This window comes from Chanodichthys erythropterus, chromosome 19 (genome assembly GCF_024489055.1).
Source record: "Chanodichthys erythropterus isolate Z2021 chromosome 19, ASM2448905v1, whole genome shotgun sequence".
Taxonomy (NCBI): Eukaryota; Metazoa; Chordata; class Actinopteri; order Cypriniformes; family Xenocyprididae; genus Chanodichthys; species Chanodichthys erythropterus.
In genome coordinates, this window is record NC_090239.1 from 23,009,470 (window position 1) to 23,029,491 (window position 20,022).

At 36.0% G+C, this 20,022-nt stretch overlaps 1 protein-coding gene across 7 annotated transcripts in view; it reads left to right on the forward strand.

The window, feature by feature from the left end:
* The window catches only part of wu:fj29h11 (uncharacterized), a 61,417-nt gene that overhangs the window by 20,930 nt on the left and 20,465 nt on the right, over positions 1-20,022 (forward strand). For all 7 annotated transcript variants that reach the window (XM_067368998.1, XM_067369000.1, XM_067369001.1 and 4 more), the window contains 15 exons: positions 1,785-1,985; positions 2,411-2,531; positions 3,937-4,135; positions 4,212-4,359; positions 4,434-4,608; positions 8,150-8,327; positions 8,418-8,544; positions 9,259-9,381; positions 11,479-11,608; positions 11,695-11,807; positions 12,002-12,155; positions 12,285-12,533; positions 12,643-12,834; positions 15,235-15,413; positions 17,207-17,393. In XM_067368998.1, the coding sequence (XP_067225099.1) occupies positions 1,785-1,985; positions 2,411-2,531; positions 3,937-4,135; positions 4,212-4,359; positions 4,434-4,608; positions 8,150-8,327; positions 8,418-8,544; positions 9,259-9,381; positions 11,479-11,608; positions 11,695-11,807; positions 12,002-12,155; positions 12,285-12,533; positions 12,643-12,834; positions 15,235-15,413; positions 17,207-17,393 (2,476 nt within the window). The remainder of the gene's footprint in view (positions 1-1,784; positions 1,986-2,410; positions 2,532-3,936; positions 4,136-4,211; positions 4,360-4,433; positions 4,609-8,149; positions 8,328-8,417; positions 8,545-9,258; positions 9,382-11,478; positions 11,609-11,694; positions 11,808-12,001; positions 12,156-12,284; positions 12,534-12,642; positions 12,835-15,234; positions 15,414-17,206; positions 17,394-20,022) is intronic.

Here is a 20,022-nt window from a genome sequence, read left to right on the forward strand (position 1 = left end):
ACAAGTATTTTTGTCTTCTTTTCAGTACAAATATCTAAACAGATACATTAAGATTAATATACATTAACTTGAGAATTAAAATTATTTGACTTTATGCTTAAAACAATTACAAATATTTGCCAATGGGGTCAGAAAATATATATTTTATAAATTTTCCCTTTAAATACATTATTTTTTTAGCCCATTGGATACATTTTGGTAACACTTTACATAAAGCTTTATGTATTATGAATTATAAAGGTATTCATATACCTTATAATACACTATAATTAGAAATGCATGATACTTAATTTCTCCACCGATAGTTGATTATGCCGATAACAATACAACACTACAAAACAATACTGATTATAATTAATAATTAATCATTATATTTTAATTGTTATATTTGGAAAGAAATGCAAATAAAAACTTTATTCTCTCCATTTCATCAGCTTGTTTCAGAGTAACTGGTATCAGTTATAAACAAACACATAACTCACATTAATATTAACACATTAACGAAATTCTGAAGATTAAATTAATATTTCTTAACTTTCTGAATGTTATTAATTCATATAATTACTATTAATATTGAACATCAAACTGGTTTCTTAGCATTTTCTTTACACAAAGCACAAATTCAGTGCATATTCCGTCCACTTTTGATTGACAGGATACATCGGCCGATAAACGATAGTGTGAAAATTATTTTTTATCGGCCAGTACCGATTATCGGCCGATATATCAGTGCATCTCTAGTAATAATGCATTATATCTTCTCATTTATCTCATCAATTGGTTGTTTTTCATGTCTTTTATTGCATTATACTTTCTAAAGGTGTGTTCAATTAATAGATTAGTATTATCGGTTACAATTATTCATGAGATCATACAATGCATTATAATCTGCATTACAAGGCACAATTAATGCATTAGAAATACTTTCATAATAATTTAATTTTAAGAGTTACTGATATTTTTAAACTCAGTTTATTTTGATATTTCATTTCAGAAAACAAGACTTAATATCTTAAGTAATTTTGATTCTCCAGTAAATGTATCTTTGTACTGTAAATAATTATATTGGGTAAGAAAATCATTTTTTTGCAGTGTAGGGGTGAGATCAGTAGTATTAGTCAAATATTAATAGGCGAGGGTCATTTTCCCATCATTACTCTGAGGGTTCAAGGAAGTTTAGCTGCTGAGACGAGACGTCTTGGCAGCAGGTGGGTGGGTACCAGAGGCTCTCGAGACGGGAAAAAGTCCTGTATCTAGGTTGTTGTCATGACAACCATTGCCGAGTGTCATTCTTCGGGGGTTAGAGGTTCAGTCTCCTGTCACATCATTAGTCTCGAACGCCTCTGGTGCTGCTGCTTCATTCCCATGATGACACAACCATGTACACCAAGATTTCACTCTCCCTGCTGGATATTTGCTTCATGATTAACCTCAGGCTGACATTCGCCAGTTTGAGAGTCTAATTTATTTGTTGCTTGGCTATAAATGAGTTGCAATTCACTACATAGAATTGTTTATTCTGATTATTAATACTAAGACTTTGTCAGGCCTCTCTTAGTATATCTTCAAAGGTTGGTCTTAAAGCAGTAGCTCACCCAAAAACGATAACACTTTACAATAAGATTTCATTTGTTAACATTATTTAATGCATTAACTTATGTTCATGTTCACAGCTAATATTAACTAATGCAATCTTACTTTCCACGATCTGTTTCTTTATTGTGAGCTTCAGCAGCGTCTGCATGTCTTTTTATGCTTTGGTGTTTGTGATTATATCTGTGCAGGTGTTTTTGGAGCCGCTCTCTAAAGTGCTCGGTCAGGCCAAATCTAAAACACTCCTGCTGGACGCTGCCCGTTCAAACACACGATACCTGAACAAACTGCATCAGATGGGCCTCCTGCTGGGTATAACCGAGTGGAGAGGAGACTTCAACAGCAAACTAGTTTCTCCGGTTCGTCCTGAAGCGCCCTCACCGGTCAAGAAGGTCTGAGTTCACTTCTAGTTTCTTTATCTCGTTTCCAGCACTGAAATATGACTTAAAGGATTAGTTCACTTCAGAATTAAAATTGGGTCCAAATGTCAGTTTCAGTGCAGCTTCAAAGAGCTCTACATGATCCCAGACGAGGAATAAGAGTCTTATCTAGAGAAACCATCGGACATTTTCTAAAAAATATAAAAATTATATACTTTTTAACCACAAATGCTCATCTTACGTAATCACGTTGGAAAGGTGACATAGGTGGAAGTACTGCGGTATATCATGCAGCCTAAATGATAACCTGCAGACGATGCAAAATCAATGCAGCACAACTATATAATTGTGTTTTTGCTCCTGAATAGTGTTGCTGAATCATGTGAAGTAACTGAATGAGAAAATGTTATTCATCAAACTCCTTACAATCTCTGCAGTTTGTGGTGGAAGACTCCATGAGCGACATGTCTTCAGTGTTGAGTCTGAATGAGATGGACAATGAGGAGGAAACGGCGCTCAGCACTTCCTCCGGCAGCCCCAGAGGAGCCCGTCAGCAGGGTGAGCGATCCACATTCAACATCTCTCGTCTGTCATCTTTCCGCATGATTACCTGTGTACGCTGCTGCTCTCAGGCATCTATTATTGCACTTTGATGTTCAGTTAATTATAATGTTTGTAATATTTCGGAAACATTTCAGATAAACCTGCAGCTATTTCACGTCTGTGCAGTTACAAAAATTGAATCAAGAATTCAGAACTTCTGTCATTTAAGGGGGCGATCACACTACACATTTCCTTACATTGACTTCCATTCATACGCATGCGAATGCGTCAGACCGGAAACTTGAAATGAAAGAAAAGAACCATAAAAAATAGGTAATAAAAGTGAAAAAGTGACTTAAAATGATATAAAATAACAATTAAAAAGTGACAAAAATGTAGTTTAAGAATTAAATAAAAGAACAATAAAATGTGTAGAAAAATATGGCTTGAAATGAAATAAAATAATTAAAAAGTGATTAAAATTTGTAAAAAAAATAAAATAATAATAATTAAATAAATGGACAATAAAAAGAGATAAAAATTGTTTATATATAGTTTAGAATTAATTAAAATAACAATAAAAAGTGATCAAATGTGTAGAAAAATATGGTTTAAAATGAAATAAAAGAACTATAAAAGTGTTTGAAATGTGTAGAAAAATGTAGTTTAAGACTTAAAAGAACAATAAAAAGTGATAAACATTTATAGAAAAATGTTGTTTGAAATGAAATAAAATAATAATAAAAATTAAGTAATAAAAATGTGCAAAAATGTGTAGGCATATGGCTTGAAATTAAATAAAATTACAATTAAAAAGTGATTAAAATGTGTAAAAAAATGGCTTGAAATGAACAATAAAAATGTGTAGAAATATAGTTTAGAATTAAATAAAATAACAATAAAAAGTTATAAAATGTGTAGAAAAATATGATTTAAAATAAAATAAAAGCACTATAAAAGTGTTTAAAATGTGTAGAAAAATTTAGTTTAAGACTAATAAAGATTAAGTAATAAAAATGTGTAGACAATTGCTTACAATTAGAAAGTGATTAAAATGTGTAAAAAAATGGCTTAAAATGAAATGATCAATAAAAAGCGATAAAAATATGTAGAAATATAGCTTAGAATTAAATAAAATAACAATAAAGTCATAAAATGTGTAAAAAAAAAATGGTTTAAAATGACAATAAAAATGAAGTAAAAACGTAAAAATGTGTAGACATGGCTAGAAATGAAATAAAAGAGCAATAAAAATAAAATGATAAATGTGTGGAAATATATGGCTTAAAAATTAGGTAAAATAATAAAACTTGTAGAAAAATCTGGTTTAAAATAAAATAAAAGAACAATAAAAAGTGTGATAAAAATGCGTGTAAAGCTATGGCCCTTTTAAAGTACTTTTTTATTTCTGAAATGTCAGACAGTGAAGAGGATGATGATGATGATGATGATGATGAAGAGGAGCAGATGTACGAGCTGGTGTCTGAGCACAATGAAGAGACGGACAGCAGTGAGGAGGAGGAGGAGGAGGACAGAGAAGACTCCACTGCTGCAGATAAACCAAAGGAGGAAGAGGAGGACGAGCTGGATCAGCACAGAGCCATCATAGAGGACATCAGGTTCATTCAGATCTTGGTTCCACTGCAGAAGCTCTGGTGTATCTCACTCGTGATGCTAATGCTGTTGCTTTTGCAGGAAAACGGAGTTCGGCATTGGCGTGGAGCTGAACGAGGAGGGTCAGAACTTGATGAAGAAGCAGCAGGCGAGACTGGGCCGGAGTCTGGAGCGTCTTTCCACTGAGCTCTACAGCAAAGACACACACTTCGTCCTGGAGCTCATTCAGGTGTGAGCCGCTTCTTCTGGATCTGACACTCGCGGCTCTGAGCGTTTGCTGATCTCGGCTGTGTTTGTGTGCAGAACGCTGATGATAACAGCTATCCTGACGGAGGAGAGCAGCCGGCGCTGACCTTCGTGGTGGAGAGAGACTGCATCACCATCCTGAACAACGAGTGTGGGTTCGAGGAGAAGAACATCCGCGCCGTCTGTGACGTCGGCAGGAGCACCAAAGGGAAACACACTTATGGATACATCGGTACTTCAGTGCTCTGTTCATGTGTGGCTGAACATCATGTGTGTTTGGTAGCTAGTTTGACATTCCAAAGTGGTTAAAAAATGCATTTGTAGTAGAGCTGCACAATATATTGAAATATCCATATCTATCTATCTATCTATCTATCTATCTATCTATCTATCTATCTATCTATCTATCTATCTATCTATCTATCTATCTATCTATCTATCTATCTATCTATCTGTCTGTCTGTCTGTCTGTCTGTCTGTCTGTCTATCTATCTGTCTGTCTGTCTGTCTGTCTGTCTGTCTGTCTGTCTGTCTGTCTGTCTGTCTGTCTGTCATCCATCCATCCATCCATCCATCCATCTGTCTACTCATCTATCCGTCCGGCCATCAATTCATCCATCGTCTCTTTTTTGTCCATCCATCCATACCTTCATCCATCTATACCTCCATCCAATGTCTCTATCTGTCTCTATCTATCCAGCCATTGTTTTGTTCATCCATCCATCCATCCATCCATCCATCTATACCTCCATCCATTGTCTCTATATGTCTCTATCCAGCCATTGTTTTGTTCATCCATCCATCCATACATCCATCCATTGTCTCTGTCAATTGTTTTTCTGTCTTTCTATCCAGCCATTGTTTTGTTCATCCATCCATCCATCACTTTGTCGGTTCATCCATCCATCCGTCCATCCATCCATCCATCCAGTCATTGTTTTGTTCATCCATCCATCCATCCATCCATCCATCACTTTGTCGGTTCATCCATCCATCCATCCATCAATACTTCCATCCATTGTCTCTCTGTCAATCGTTTTTCTGTATCTATCCAGCCATTGTTTTGTTTATCCATCCATCCATCCATCCATCCATCGCTTTGTCTGTCCATCCATCCATCCATCTATACCTCCATCCATTGTCTCTGTCAATCGTTTTTCTGTCTATCCAGCCATTGTTTTGTTCATCCATCCATCCATCGCTTTGTTCATCCATCCATCCATCTATACCTCCATCCATAGTCTCTCTGTCAATCGTTTTTCTGTCTATCCAGCCATTGTTTTGTTCATCCATCCATCCATCGCTTTGTTCATCCATCCATCCATCTATACCTCCATCCATTGTCTCTGTCAATCGTTTTTCTGTCTATCCAGCCATTGTTTTGTTCATCCATCCATCCATCGCTTTGTTCATCCATCCATCCATCTATACCTCCATCCATCCATCCATACCTCCATCCATAGTCTCTCTGTCAATCGTTTTTCTGTATCTATCCAGCCATTGTTTTGTTTATCCATCCATCCATCGCTTTGTCCTTTTCATCCATCCATCCATCCATCCATACCTCCATCCATTGTCTCTGTCAGTCGTTTTTCTGTCTATCCAGCCATTGTTTTGTTCATCCATCCATCCATCCATCGCTTTGTTCATCCATCCATCCATCCATCTATACCTCCATCCATCCATCCATCTATACCTCCATCCATTGTCTGTCTGTCAATCGTTTTTCTGTATCTATCCAGCCATTGTTTTGTTTATCCATCCATCCATCGCTTTGTCCTTTTCATCCATCCATCCATCCATCCATCCATCTATACTGCCATCCATTGTCTCTCTTTCAATCGTTTTTCTGTCTATCCAGCCATTGTTTTGTTCATCCATCCATCGCTTTCTGTTCATCCATCCATCCATCCATCTATACCTCCATCCATCCATCTATACCTCCATCCATTGTCTCTGTCAATCGTTTTTCTGTCTATCCAGCCATTGTTTTGTTCATCCATCCATCCATCGCTTTGTTCATCCATCCATCCATCTATACCTCCATCCATTGTCTCTCTGTCAATCGTTTTTCTGTCTATCCAGCCATTGTTTTGTTCATCCATCCATCCATCGCTTTGTCTGTTCATCCATCCATCCATCTATACCTCCATCCATCCATCCATCCATCCATCCATCTATACCTCCATCCATCCATTGTCTCTGTCAATTGTTTTTTCTGTCTTTCTATCCAGCCATTGTTTTGTTCATCCATCCATCCATCCATCCATCCATCCATTTTCTGTCCCTTTATCCATCCTTCCATCCATGGATTCGTCTATCCGTCCATACATCCATCATCTCTTTTGTTTTGTCCATCCATCCATACCTTCATCCATCATCTGTCTGTCTATAATTTTTCTCTGTCCGTCCGTCCATCCATCCATCCATCCATCCATCCATCCATCCATCCATCCATCCATCCATCCATCCATCCATCTATTCATCTATACCTCCATCCATTGTCTGTCATTGCCTGTCATTCATTTTTCTGTCTATCTATCCAGCTATTGTTTTGTTCATCCATCCATCCATCCATCCATCCATTCATCCATCTATACCTCCATCCATTGTCTCTGGCTGGATAGAAAGACAGAAAAAACAATTGACATTGTTTTGTTCATCCATCCATCCATCCATCACTTTGTCTGTTCATCCATCCATCCATCCATCTATACTTCCATCCATTGTCTCTGTCATTTTTTCTCCCTATCTGTCCATCCATCTATTGTTTTGTCTGTCCATCCATCCATCCATCCATCCATCCATCCATCCATCCATCCGTTTTCTGTCCCTTTATCCATCCTTCCATCCATGGATTCGTCTATCCGTCCATACATCCATCATCTCTGTTGTTTTGTCCATCCATCCTTACCTTCATCCATCATCTGTCTGTCTATAATTTTTTTCTGTCCATCCATCCATCCATCCATCCATCCATCCATCCATCCATCCATCCATCCATCCAACTATTCATCTATACCTCCATCCATTGTCTGTCATTGCCTGTCATTCGTTTTTCTGTCTATCTATCCAGCTATTGTTTTGTTCATCCATCCATCCATCGTTTTGTTTGTTCATCCATCCATCCATCTATACTTCCATCCATTGTCTCTGTTCTTTTTGTCTGCCCATCTGTCCATCCATCTATTGTTTTGTCTGTCCCTTTATCCATCCATCCATCACTTTGTCTGTCCATCCATCCATCCATCCATTTTCTGTCCCTTTATCCATCCATCCATCACTTTGTCTGTCCATCCATCCATCCATCGTCTCTATTGTTTTGTCTGTCCATCGTCTGTCTGTCTATAATTTTTTCTGACCATCCATCCATCCATCATCGTCTCTGTCGTTTTGTCTGTCTGTCCATCCATCCATCATCCTTCCTTCCATCCCGGGCAGCCCTGATTTGTATTGTAAACATTGATCTCTTCTGATGCGTCTCAGACCTCGCCTCACCTGTATCCACTGTATTACCATAGAGTTTTAAACGTTTTCAGTTGCACACAGCTTTAAAAGAAATGTCCTAAGAAATACATGTGTTTGACTCAAAATAACATGAATTTGAATCTAATAATGACTCTTTACCAGCACAATAACAGACTAGGATAGTGAATGATAAATAAGAGTCCCTCCTTTGGAAATCACGTCACAAGTGTTCACAGCAGTTCTCAGCGGGATCTTAATAAAACACATCTATGTTCCCACAACCTTTCCACTATTTTGTCATACAGGACAAAAGGGCATTGGCTTTAAATCAGTTTTTAAAGTCACAGACTGTCCTGAGATCCACTCCAATGGCTTCCACATCCGATTCGACAAGACCAGCGTCCCCATGGGATACATCCTGCCTCACTGGGTCGAGCAGGAGAGGGCAGTGAGCCCTGCTGCCAAGGAGATTGCAGAACGAAGGTCAAACATAATGATCAAATAATTTCATAATGCTTTATGCTGCATTTTGTTGTTATTATGAAACAGATCTTTGATGTCTTTTTATTATAGATGGACTACAAAGATCCACCTTCCCCTGCGGTCGGAGAACTACCAGACTAAAAACCTCTTCCATGATGTGCATCCCTCTCTCCTTCTCTTCCTCCATCGCCTCCGTTCCATCACCATCTTCAATGAGGTGAGGATCTGCAGCAATCTAATGCATCACAAACTTTATTTTTATATATTGACTAGGGCTGGGTAAAAAAATATTGATTTCTCAATTTTAATTGATTCTCATTTTTACGAACCGATATCGATTCTTAAATCCCAAGAATCGATTAGTCTGTTTTCAGTTGATGAATGAGCAGAATATGTAGCTCCTCCCATCCAATAAATCGCAATAATCTTTGTTACTTTTGATATGAAGCAAAGTCTCAGATTTCAAATGACGTCCATCTTATTATGAGATTCAAAAAGTAAATACCGTTTTGGCGCTGTTTAATGTGGCGTGACGGATCGCTTTAGCGCCTCAGTTAAAGAGAAGCATGTGATCATCCTCTCCTCCGCTTTAATACCAGTTACAGTGAAATAAACATGCATGAACATCTGAAGGTATGTAAAAAAATACAGTACAACTTACTGAAATCCGTATCATGTCTCGTGTAATCGCTCAATCAGTGCTTCAACTTCAAATAAAACAGCTTCAATGTCACGTGACGTCACATTTACCTCAGAAAAACACATTCAGTGACCATAAACTCATTAGTCAGCTAGAAAAGTGCTCTAGAAATCGTAATCGAATCGAATCGTGAAAATTTTGTCAACACCCAGCCCTAATATTGACTGTTATTTCATATATCAGGCTTTACAGGTTTAATTGCATCTAACATTAGTTTTGTTGTATCTTAAGACCGAGAAGCGTCTAGTGTCGATGACACGCCGTGATTTGAGCCATAACATCTTGGAAGTGGCTCATACTAATGGTGGTGAAGAGCGATGGCTGGTGGTCAAGAGAATGCTTTACCCAAAAAAGGCAAGTATCGCACACAATTATGTGTTCATTTATGTGAAAAATGCACGAAAATGAAGGGAACAGAATGAGACTAGCTTCTGTATTATTTACCTGCGTCCTTGTCCCAGTTTTACCTTCTTTTAATTGGCCATTAATGTGCTGTGTTTGCGGATCAGGACGTTACGCAAGCGATCCACTGCTTTATTCCTCTGGGGATTGTTTTATACTCTCGCCTTATTCAGACTTCATGCAAGGAAGCTTATTAGCAAAGTGCAGTGAATGTGTTTCTTGAGACCGTTTGTACCTTTTGTTCTCGGGAGCGGCACTTTCTCTCCGTCTCCTTTGTGAATTTTCTTTTACTTGTAGTTTTAATACTGGAGACACACATTTGTTTTTTACAGTCTAGTGCACACTAGCCAACAAACTGCAACATTTCAGATACTCTCAAGTTGGCTGGTGTTTGTTTTAAAGAAATCAATACTTTTATAACATTGCAAAAGATTCTGTTTCAAATAAATGCTGTTCTTTTGAACTTTGTGTTTATCAAAGAATCCTGAGAAATAAAGTGTATCACAATTTCTACTAAAATATTAACTGTTTTCAAAATTGATGTTTCTTGAGCAGAAAATCATCATATTAGAATGATTTCTGAAGGGTCATGTGACACTGAAGACTGGAGTAATGATGCTGAAAATTCAGCTTTGATCACAGGAATAAATTACACTTTACTATATATTCACATAGAAAACAGCTGATTTACATTGTAATAATATTTAATAATAATAATATACCTTTTTTACAGTATTTTTAAGCAGCCTAAATGAACAGAAGACTTTTAAAAAAACATTTAAAAATCGTACCAATCCCAAACTGTTCATTTTTTATTTATTTGTTTATTTTTTGCATTTGGGTCAATGACGTGACAGGTCTTTTTTTTTTTGTCCAAAGGCTTTAATAATAATAAAAAACAAAGATATGACATCCAAAGTATGTAAGGTAGTACAACTAGATCTCTTTTATTGAATTCAAAAGGTTTTAATTATATTTTGCTACATATAAAGGTATTTTAAAGATGCTAAAGTGTCAAAAGGCCAAAACAGTCATTTCATTTGTGATTAAAATATCTTAAAATGTACTCAATGTATATATTTTTCATTCTGGCATGATTTTATAACATCATATATCAACATAGTGCAAAATGGTGTTAAAATTATGTGTAGAAGTCGTTGCTTTGTTATGAGAAAGAATGAATTTCATTGATGTCATTCGGAGTAACCAATATAAAGGGACCATTTTGGATCAAGTCATGCTGTCAATATCATGTGACAGGATGTGACATCATTCAGACACCTGCAAAGGACCACATGGTCTTGAATCAAAGTAACTAACTCTCTTTTTTGAAAAATGTATGTTTTCACTTGTTCATACACACGTCCCGAAACATCAGGTCATTCGGTGCAACCGCCATAAAACATGGAAAATTTGAACTAAATATAAAATGTTTGATTGTCCTTTTGCTAGATATCAGCTTGTTAGCATTGTTTGAAAATATCGTCATTCGGTAAAATCGAAATTTTGGTTAAACCAAATGATGTTTTTGTTTTGTTGGTGTTAATTGATTATAAAAACCACATAATCTTATTTTTTAACACTTAATAAAATTTATTAAATCTACATTATATTTTTTTACACTTTTAAAAGCCTTATTCGTCAATGACCCATTTATAAATAAAAATAATAATTTATTTCCCTGATTTATACACGCAGATTATATCTTTAGAAAAAAATTGTCTAGCAAATCTCAAAATTAGTCTTTCAATCAATTTTTTAAAATCAGTTTTTCAGTGTACATTATAATACTTTGATGGTTAAATGTAAAGATGCTCCGCTGAAAATGATTTAAAATGTGTTAGATTTTTACTATTTGTTTCATTTATTTTTAAAAATCTATACTATCATGACTAAGCATAATATAGGGTGAATTCAGGGTGATTGGGACACTTTTTGCCATTGAGGCTCTATATAACCAGCTTTTCTTCAGTCCTGCAGCATGTTTTTAAATCATGATGTCTGTAGCTTCTACATTGACATTGACAGCGTCTCTGTTTTCCTTTGCAGATTAAAGAAGATGTGGAGTCGACAGAATTGGCCCTGGCGTTTCAGCTCAGTGATGAAGCGAAGCCTCAGAAACAGCCCGTCTTTGCCTTTCTTCCACTCCGCAGCTTTGGTTTCCGTTTCATCATTCAAGGTTTAACACCTGTATATAGGTGCTCTTTAAAAATACTGTATGAAAGATACTAACATAACACTGTCACATCATGTTCTGTATCGTAGGTGATTTTGACATCCCTTCCTCCAGAGAGGACGTGGACCGGGACAGTTCCTGGAACCAGTGGCTCCGCTCCGAGATCCCGCAGCTGTTTGTTCACGCCATGGATGTCTTCAGCGTAAGAGAGGAGTGCATTTATTCCTCCATTTATTTGCATTTTAACTCCAGCTTCAGATGGAGGTCAAGGCTTATAAAGCTGCTTTTAGCGTGTTGCAAGAAAATAAAAACTACTGTCGGCTTTCTTTATGCTTCTTTGGTCACCTGAAGGAACATTTGTTGTCCTAACGAGTGCATGCCATATAAATCCCACAGCAACACCCAGAGTTCAGTGGGCTCGGAGGCCTCTGTTACTTCCTGCAGTTTATCCCTCAACCAAGTGAGATCCTGGACTTCTTCAACCCCGTGGCCAATCAGATCATTCAGCTGCTGAAGGGCAAACCGTGCCTCCCTGCGAAAGAGGACGATGGTAAGGACCAGGATCAGAAATTAACTTTCCATTAAGGGTCATAATGTCACTACTGTATATGCAATATATTTATTCCTCATTAAATCTATGGAAGTACTCATGCTGATGTTTATGAATGTTATTTATTAGAGGGCAGAGTGGAGTTCAAGCAGCCTTCCCAGCTTGCCGTGTGTCAGGACCGTCTGATCCAGGACGTGATTGGAGGAGAGGATCTGTGTCGAAGCCTGAGTCTGTCGTACCTGCATCCAGCGCTGCAGTCGCGCCTCTCCAGCTCCCTGCTCACCGCGCTGGGCGTGCATCGCCTCAGAGCCGCGGAAATCATCACCGTCACCTGCTCCATGGCCAGAGAGCTCGTGCAACACGGCTCACTCAAGTCAGGTGTGACATCTTCTGCTTTGTGCCATGTAGTTGCAGATGTTAAATTCTGGTCCCGGATTTCAGGGATTCATAATGCTCACCGTTGTCTGTCTTTGTCTTTTCTGCTCAGAGCATGAGCTGAAGAAGCTGGCCAGGCTGCTGGTGTGTAACTTCCGTGCGCTGGAGTCGGAGTATGAAGTGGACGCCCTGCTTCAGACCCTCAAAGAGGTTCCCATGATCCCTCTGGCCAACGGCAGTGTGGTTTCTCTTATTTCAGAGGGAGTTTTCTTCCCTCTCAGTGATGTGACGCAAGCTAACACAGGTAAAATTTTTAAATACATCCTCAATTTACCTCGTGTTACCGTTCAAAAGGTTGGGTTCAGTGAAATTTTTTTTTTTTTTTTTAAAGAAATTAATACTTGTATTCATCAAGGATTCATTAAATGGATCAAAACTGACAGTAAAGGCAGTTATAATGTCACTAAAGATTCTATTTCAAATAAATGCTGCTGTTCTTAAAGAATCCTAAAAAAAAATAATTCCTGAAGGATCATGTGACACTGAAGACTGGAGTAATGATGCTGAAAATTCAGCTTTGATCACAGGAATAAATTACACTTTACTATATATTCACATAGAAAAAAGATATTTTACATAATAATATTTCACAATTTTTACTGTTTTTCCTGTATTTTTTAATACATACATTAAGTCTTGGTGAGCATAAAAACAAACTTTTGAATAGTAATTAAAATACACTACCATTCAAAAGTTTGGAAAAATTACTATTTTTAATGTTTTTGAAACGTTGTTTCTTATGCTCATCAAACCTGCATTTATTTGATCAAAAATACAGAAAAAAACAGTAATATTGTGAAATATTATTACAATTTAAAATAATGGTTTTATATTATAATATACTTTAAAATATAATTTAGGTCTGTGATCAAAGCTGAATTTTCAGCATCATTGAATCCAGTCTTCAGTGTCACATGATCCTTCAGAAATCATTCTGATACGATGATTTATTACAGATGTTGTGCTGCTTAATATTTTTTTATAACGTGAAACTTCGTTTCAGGATTCTTTGATGAATAAAAAGTAAAAAAAAAAAAAAAAAAAGAGCAGCATTTATTTAAATTAAATCTTTTGTAGCAATATGCACTACTGTTCAGCAAGGATGTTATAAATTGATAAAAAGTGATAGTAAAGATTTATATTGTTAGAAAATATTTATATTTTGAATAAAAGCTGTTCTTTTTGACTATTTATTCATCATTTAATCTTGAAAAAAGTATCACAGTTTCCAAAAAATATTAAGCAACACAACTGTTTCCAACTTTGATAATAACTGAGTATCAAATCATCATATTAGAATGATTTCTGAAGGATCATGTGACATAAAAGACTCGAGTATATCTGTATTTTGATCAAATAAATGCAGGCTTGATGAGCATAAGAAACAATGTTTCAAAAACATTAAAAATAGTAATTTTTCCAAAGTTTTGAATGGTAGTGTATGTTAATAGTATATTTTTATTTGAAATACAATATAATTCAACAAATTAGGGCTGTCAAGCAATTAGAACTTTTTAAATTTAATTAATTACACAATGTGTCGATTTAATTAATCAAATTAATTCCACATAAAACTTGGCTGAGAAATTACCCCCAAACAATAATTTAAAGTCATTATTGTGTTAAATAAGAAAAGCATGATTGTAATTAAATGATGACAGAATTTTTGGGTGAACTATACCTTAAATGGGTTTTTCATTAATAAGGGAATATGTTTTTTTATTTATTTATTTTTTGCATTTTTTTGCAAATTATACTCTAAAAAAGAAACAAACTGCCAGTAGGTGGCAGTAAATGTCTAAATGAGTAAGACATTGAGTCATTCATCCATTAGATTCATTCAGCTGATTCATTCTTATATTCATTTATTTATTTATTTATTAGGGCTGTCAAATTAATTAGTTATTTTCTGTTTAACGCATTAAAAATATTTGACGTAAAGAGCAGTTTAAGTGATGCGATTAATTTGAACAGATTTAATTTAGGCTTTTATTCATATATAAACATTGATTAATGCACATAACATTGAAACTCATCAAATATAGAATTATGGAAGATGATGTTTCAGATTCAGATTCATCTAGAATAATTCTTTGGTACATTAACTTTAACTTTAAAGTCTTGTAGTCCATCAGGAGTTGTTTTTCATGCCTGCTGTTCAGCCACACTTGTATGCAGACAGACTTCTCCAGACCTGTCTGCAAAATGAATGATCTGCATCATCTCCTGCTTATTCCCTGAATCAATACAGTGAGTCACAGGAGAGAAAGACGCACTACCTTCGTCATTGCAGTCAAAAAAGAGGCATTTTAGTGAACGAAACCCAAACTACAGACGAATTTGTCCTCTAATCTGAGTTTTGGAGCAAACCTTCATAAGTCCCTGACGCGGTTCTCTTTGAACATTGATAAATGACCCATTTTTCTTGTCAGATTAGTCATAAGATATTCGTCCTCACACAGAGCTGGTGAATATATGAATTCCAGCTGAATGGAAAAGAGCCACGTTAATGCTGTGTGTCAGGAAGAGTTGAGCAAAAGCAGGGAAGGGATGAATTAAACATCAGTATTTGGGCCCAAAGGCTCACAGCGGGCGCCACAGGAAGTGGGTCATTCAGCCACTCTCATGCTTTCTGTCCCTGTAGATCTGAAGGCTCTGTATCAGGACCTGAACATCGTGGAGCCGCAGCTGCTGGTGTGTCTGGATGAACTGGGAAACTCGCAGGTGCGCGAGCTGCTCCGAAGACTCAACGTCCATGAACTGGAGCCGCAGCAGGTTCTGCAGCAGCACATCTACCCGGTGCTGAGGAGCAAAGCCTGGGAGGTCAGAGAGCCTGTGTTTCGTTATCCGAGAAAGACATGCTTTTATCCAAAGTGCACATCAACAATTCCACTGGAGCAAGCTTTTGTTCCAGCGGGATTTAAACCTATAACATTTCCGCTCTTTCCAGCCCAAATCCCATCCAAAACTAATAATCAAACCATTTGCTTTGTGTCTTTTGGACTTCATAGTAGATAGTGATGCACCAAAATATATATTTTTTTTACCAAAACCAAAATTAAAGTTAAAATTAAAGCGGAGAACCGTATATATACTGTATAGCCATTGCATATAAGCTTTTAAATTGCAGTTTTTTTTATTACAATTATGTGTTGACACGAATTTGTTTTTGAAATGTAAACGTTTAAATGCAAAAACACTTGTTTTCATGATGGATTTATTCTATCATTAAATATTAAAGAACAGAATAAATAAAAGTATATAATTATGTAATATCAAAATGCTTATATCTAGAGTAATTTTCCATTAAATGTAACGTTATGTGACATTATTGTTCTCAAAATGTTTTATTGACGTCTTTCCGCGGTTGAAACACTGATATTGGAGGTATCTTTTTTCAACATTCCTTCTGATGTTCATTCATGTTTATTTGGTGCTATAACTAGCAGTAAAGAGGACGAAACTATCGGTTTAAAATGATTTCAGCCCTCCAAAACTGTTTAGTCTAAACCGAAAATTGATTTTTGGTTGCCAAAATTTCGGTGCATCACTAATAGTAGATCTGATCCTCACGGAAGACCGTCAGTAATGCCACATCATTAGCTTAAACCTCCAGTGGTTCACATTAGGCATGCATGATATGAAAATTCTGGACTTATGATAAGCCAATCATTATTTTCCTGGTATGATACTTTATAAAATTTTAAATTAAAATGTATTAATTTATATGCATAAATTTTAAATACATTAAAAATAAAAAAAATAAAATTAAAATGAATGACATTAGGCATCAAAAGATTGCTATGTACAGTATGAAATGTTTGGATCTTCGTTTTGAGATTTTCCAAAGATTAAATTTAACCCTCTGGTGCTTTTCGGTCACTTTTGATGAAGGGGTTAATTGAAAAATCATTTTAAAATAAGGTATGCATAATAATTATTTATAAATTATAATTAATTATATTGTATTACAAAAGTGTGGTAACAAATGGATCATAATTATTGCATAAATATTACTTAGTACCTTAAAATTCCCTCAAAATACAAAATATTCAAAAATTATTATTGAACAAAAATATATTACAATGATTTTACTGAAAAAAAAAGTTATTTTTAATTATTTCGCTATTTTTGACCAGGAAGAGTGTGAGTGTGACCCCTAAATGAGCAGCACCAGAGTGTTCGGTGTTAAAGTTTTTAAATATTATCTAAAGTGAGCATTAGATGATAGATAAATACTGATAATTAACAACAATTGGCTAATACTAATATGGTACTGACATATCATGCATCCGTGTTGATGATGAACTTTTCTTATGGCACATATTGCTTAGTCTGTGTCCTTTAAATTAAATACAACCAAGTTGGAATAAGATTTATGCATCTTTAGGTGATTCGTAACTGTTCAGGGGTGCGCTTCCCAAAGCGAACTATGGTCGCATGTCCCGTCGTTACCAATAGAGTTCAATGGGACTTACGACTATAGTTGACTAACGATGCTTTCAGGAAGCACACCCCAGGATGTTTGAAACTGAATCAAGCGTGTGAAATGCATTATGTGCTGTCATCTGTTATGAATGTGCCTCACATTCTTATTTAATTCCCTTTCCTTCTAGAAAAAGCCAGAGGACGTCGTCGTCAGCTACCTGGTGTTTATCAAACTGCACTCTCAGGATCAGGATTACAGGAGCCTCGGCGCAGACATACCTGTGCTGACCAGCAAGGGCTTCCTTTACCCCTCGCAGCGCAAAATACAGTTCTCTAGAGAGTACGGCAACATCGACCTTCCCAGCATGCTTCCTGGTAAACAAAGTACACTGGAAAACATTTGGTGTGGGATTTACTTTAAAACTATTTTTACTTAGAAATGGCAAATTGACATTGTAGCGCCGGCGCGATCACTTACATTTAACTTAAAATACTCCATCATCTTTGGTCATACAGATAATTCTAAACTGTAAACTCACACAAAAACTCACTCAAACAAACTGTCTGATATCTCAGTCTCAAGTGAACTTGAGCATGCCACAAAAATGAACCGAAACTCAGCATATATTTGTCTCACAGACATGAGAAATATATCTACGGAAAGCTTGAAATGTCTACTTTCAAATAAACCAAGTCAAAGCTAGAACAAATATTCTCAGCTTATTAATATTACTAACCCTATACTCATGTAATCTTTATGAAACTTGCATATAGGCGCTCCACTACTGTGGGGATAACGAGTCAGCATCATCGACTTAATCTCTGCAGCTGAAAACACACAAAACACTAGTTTATCAATAAATTATTAAAATGTTTAGACAGTCTCCTTGTTTTTTTTCTCACCACATTCATAATCATTACATTTGCCAGCACGCTGCTGCAAGCTTTATGTGTGCGTTTAAGCGCTGATTAGGCTATGGATTATATATAGGTGAATAAAGGCTCATTATTATGATTTATATGGTTTATTAATATAAACATGCGATTTGTCAACTAATTGCTTAAATGAACGGCTACTAGTCGACTAGATAAATCTTTAGTCGAGGGCAGCCCTACTAATGAATGTTTTTTTTCTTACACAGAATAAAAAAATAAAGCTATTGTGACTTTTTATCGTGCAATTCTGACCTTTTTCTTGCAATTACTAGTTTGTATCGTGCAATTTGTGACCTTTTCTCTCAATTGCTAGTTTGTATCGCGCAATTCTGACCTTTTCTCTCAATTGCTAGTTTGTATCGCGCAATTCTGACCTTTTCTCTCAATTGCTAGTTTGTATTGCACATTTCTGACCTTTTTCTCGCAATTACTAGTTTATATCGTGCAATTCTGACCTTTTCTCTCAATTGCTAGTTTGTATTGCACATTTCTGACCTTTTTCTCGCAATTGCTAGTTTATATCGTGCAATTCTGACCTTTTTCTCACATTTATTATTTTGTATCGCGCAATTCTGACCTTTTTCTCGCAATTGCTAGTTTATATCGTGCAATTCTGACCTTTTTCTCACAATGCTAGTTTGTATCGTGCAATTTTTGACCTTTTCTCTCAATTGCTAGTTTGTATCGCGCAATTCTGACCTTTTTCTCGCAATTGCTAGTTTATATCGTGCAATTCTGACCTTTTCTCTCAATTGCTAGTTTGTATCGCGCAATTCTGACCTTTTCTCTCAATTGCTAGTTTGTATCGCGCAATTCTGACCTTTTCTCTCAATTGCTAGTTTGTATCGCACAATTCTGACCTTTTTCAGGCAATTGCTAGTTTATATCGTGCAATTCTGACCTTTTTCTCACATCTATTATTTTGTATCGCGCAATTCTGACCTTTTTCTCACATCTATTATTTTGTATCGCGCAATTCTGACCTTTTTCTCGCAATTGCTAGTTTATATCGCACAATTCTGACCTTTTTCTCGCAATTGCTAGTTTATATCATGCAATTTTGACCTTTTTCTCGCAATTGCTAGTTTATATCGCACAATTCTGACCTTTTTCTCACATTTGTTATTTTGTATCGCTCAATTCTGACCTTTTTCTCTCAATTGCTAGTTTATATCCCGCAATTCTGACCTTTTTCTCACATTTATTATTTTGTATTGTGCAATTCTGACCTTTTTCTCGCAATTGCTAGTTTATATCGCACAATTCTGACCTTTTTCTCGCAATTGCTAGTTTATATCGCACAATTCTGACCTTTTCTCTCAATTGCTAGTTTGTATCGCACAATTCTGACCTTTTTCAGGCAATTGCTAGTTTATATCGCGCAATTCTGACCTTTTTCTCACATCTATTATTTTGTATCGCGCAATTCTGACCTTTTTCTCGCAATTGCTAGTTTATATCGCGCAATTCTGACCTTTTTCTCACATCTATTATTTTGTATCGTGCAATTCTGACCTTTTTCTCGCAATTGCTAGTTTATATCGCACAATTCTGACCTTTTTCTCGCAATTGCTAGTTTATATCATGCAATTTTGACCTTTTTCTCGCAATTGCTAGTTTATATCGCGCAATTCTGACCTTTTTCTCACATTTGTTATTTTGTATCGCGCAATTCTGACCTTTTTCTCTCAATTGCTAGTTTATATCCCGCAATTCTGACCTTTTTCTCACATTTGTGTTTTTGTATCGCGCAATTCTGACCTTTTTCTCTCAATTGCTAGTTTATATCCCGCAATTCTGACCTTTTTCTCACATTTGTGTTTTTGTATCGCGCAATTCTGACCTTTTTCTCACATTTATTATTTTGTATTGTGCAATTCTGACCTTTTTCTCGCAATTGCTAGTTTATATCGCACAATTCTAACCTTTTTCTCGCAATTGCTAGTTTATATCGCGCAATTCTGACCTTTTTCTCACATTTGTTATTTTGTATCGCGCAATTCTGACCTTTTTCTCGCAATTGCTAGTTTATATCGCGCAATTCTGACCTTTTTCTCACATTTGTGTT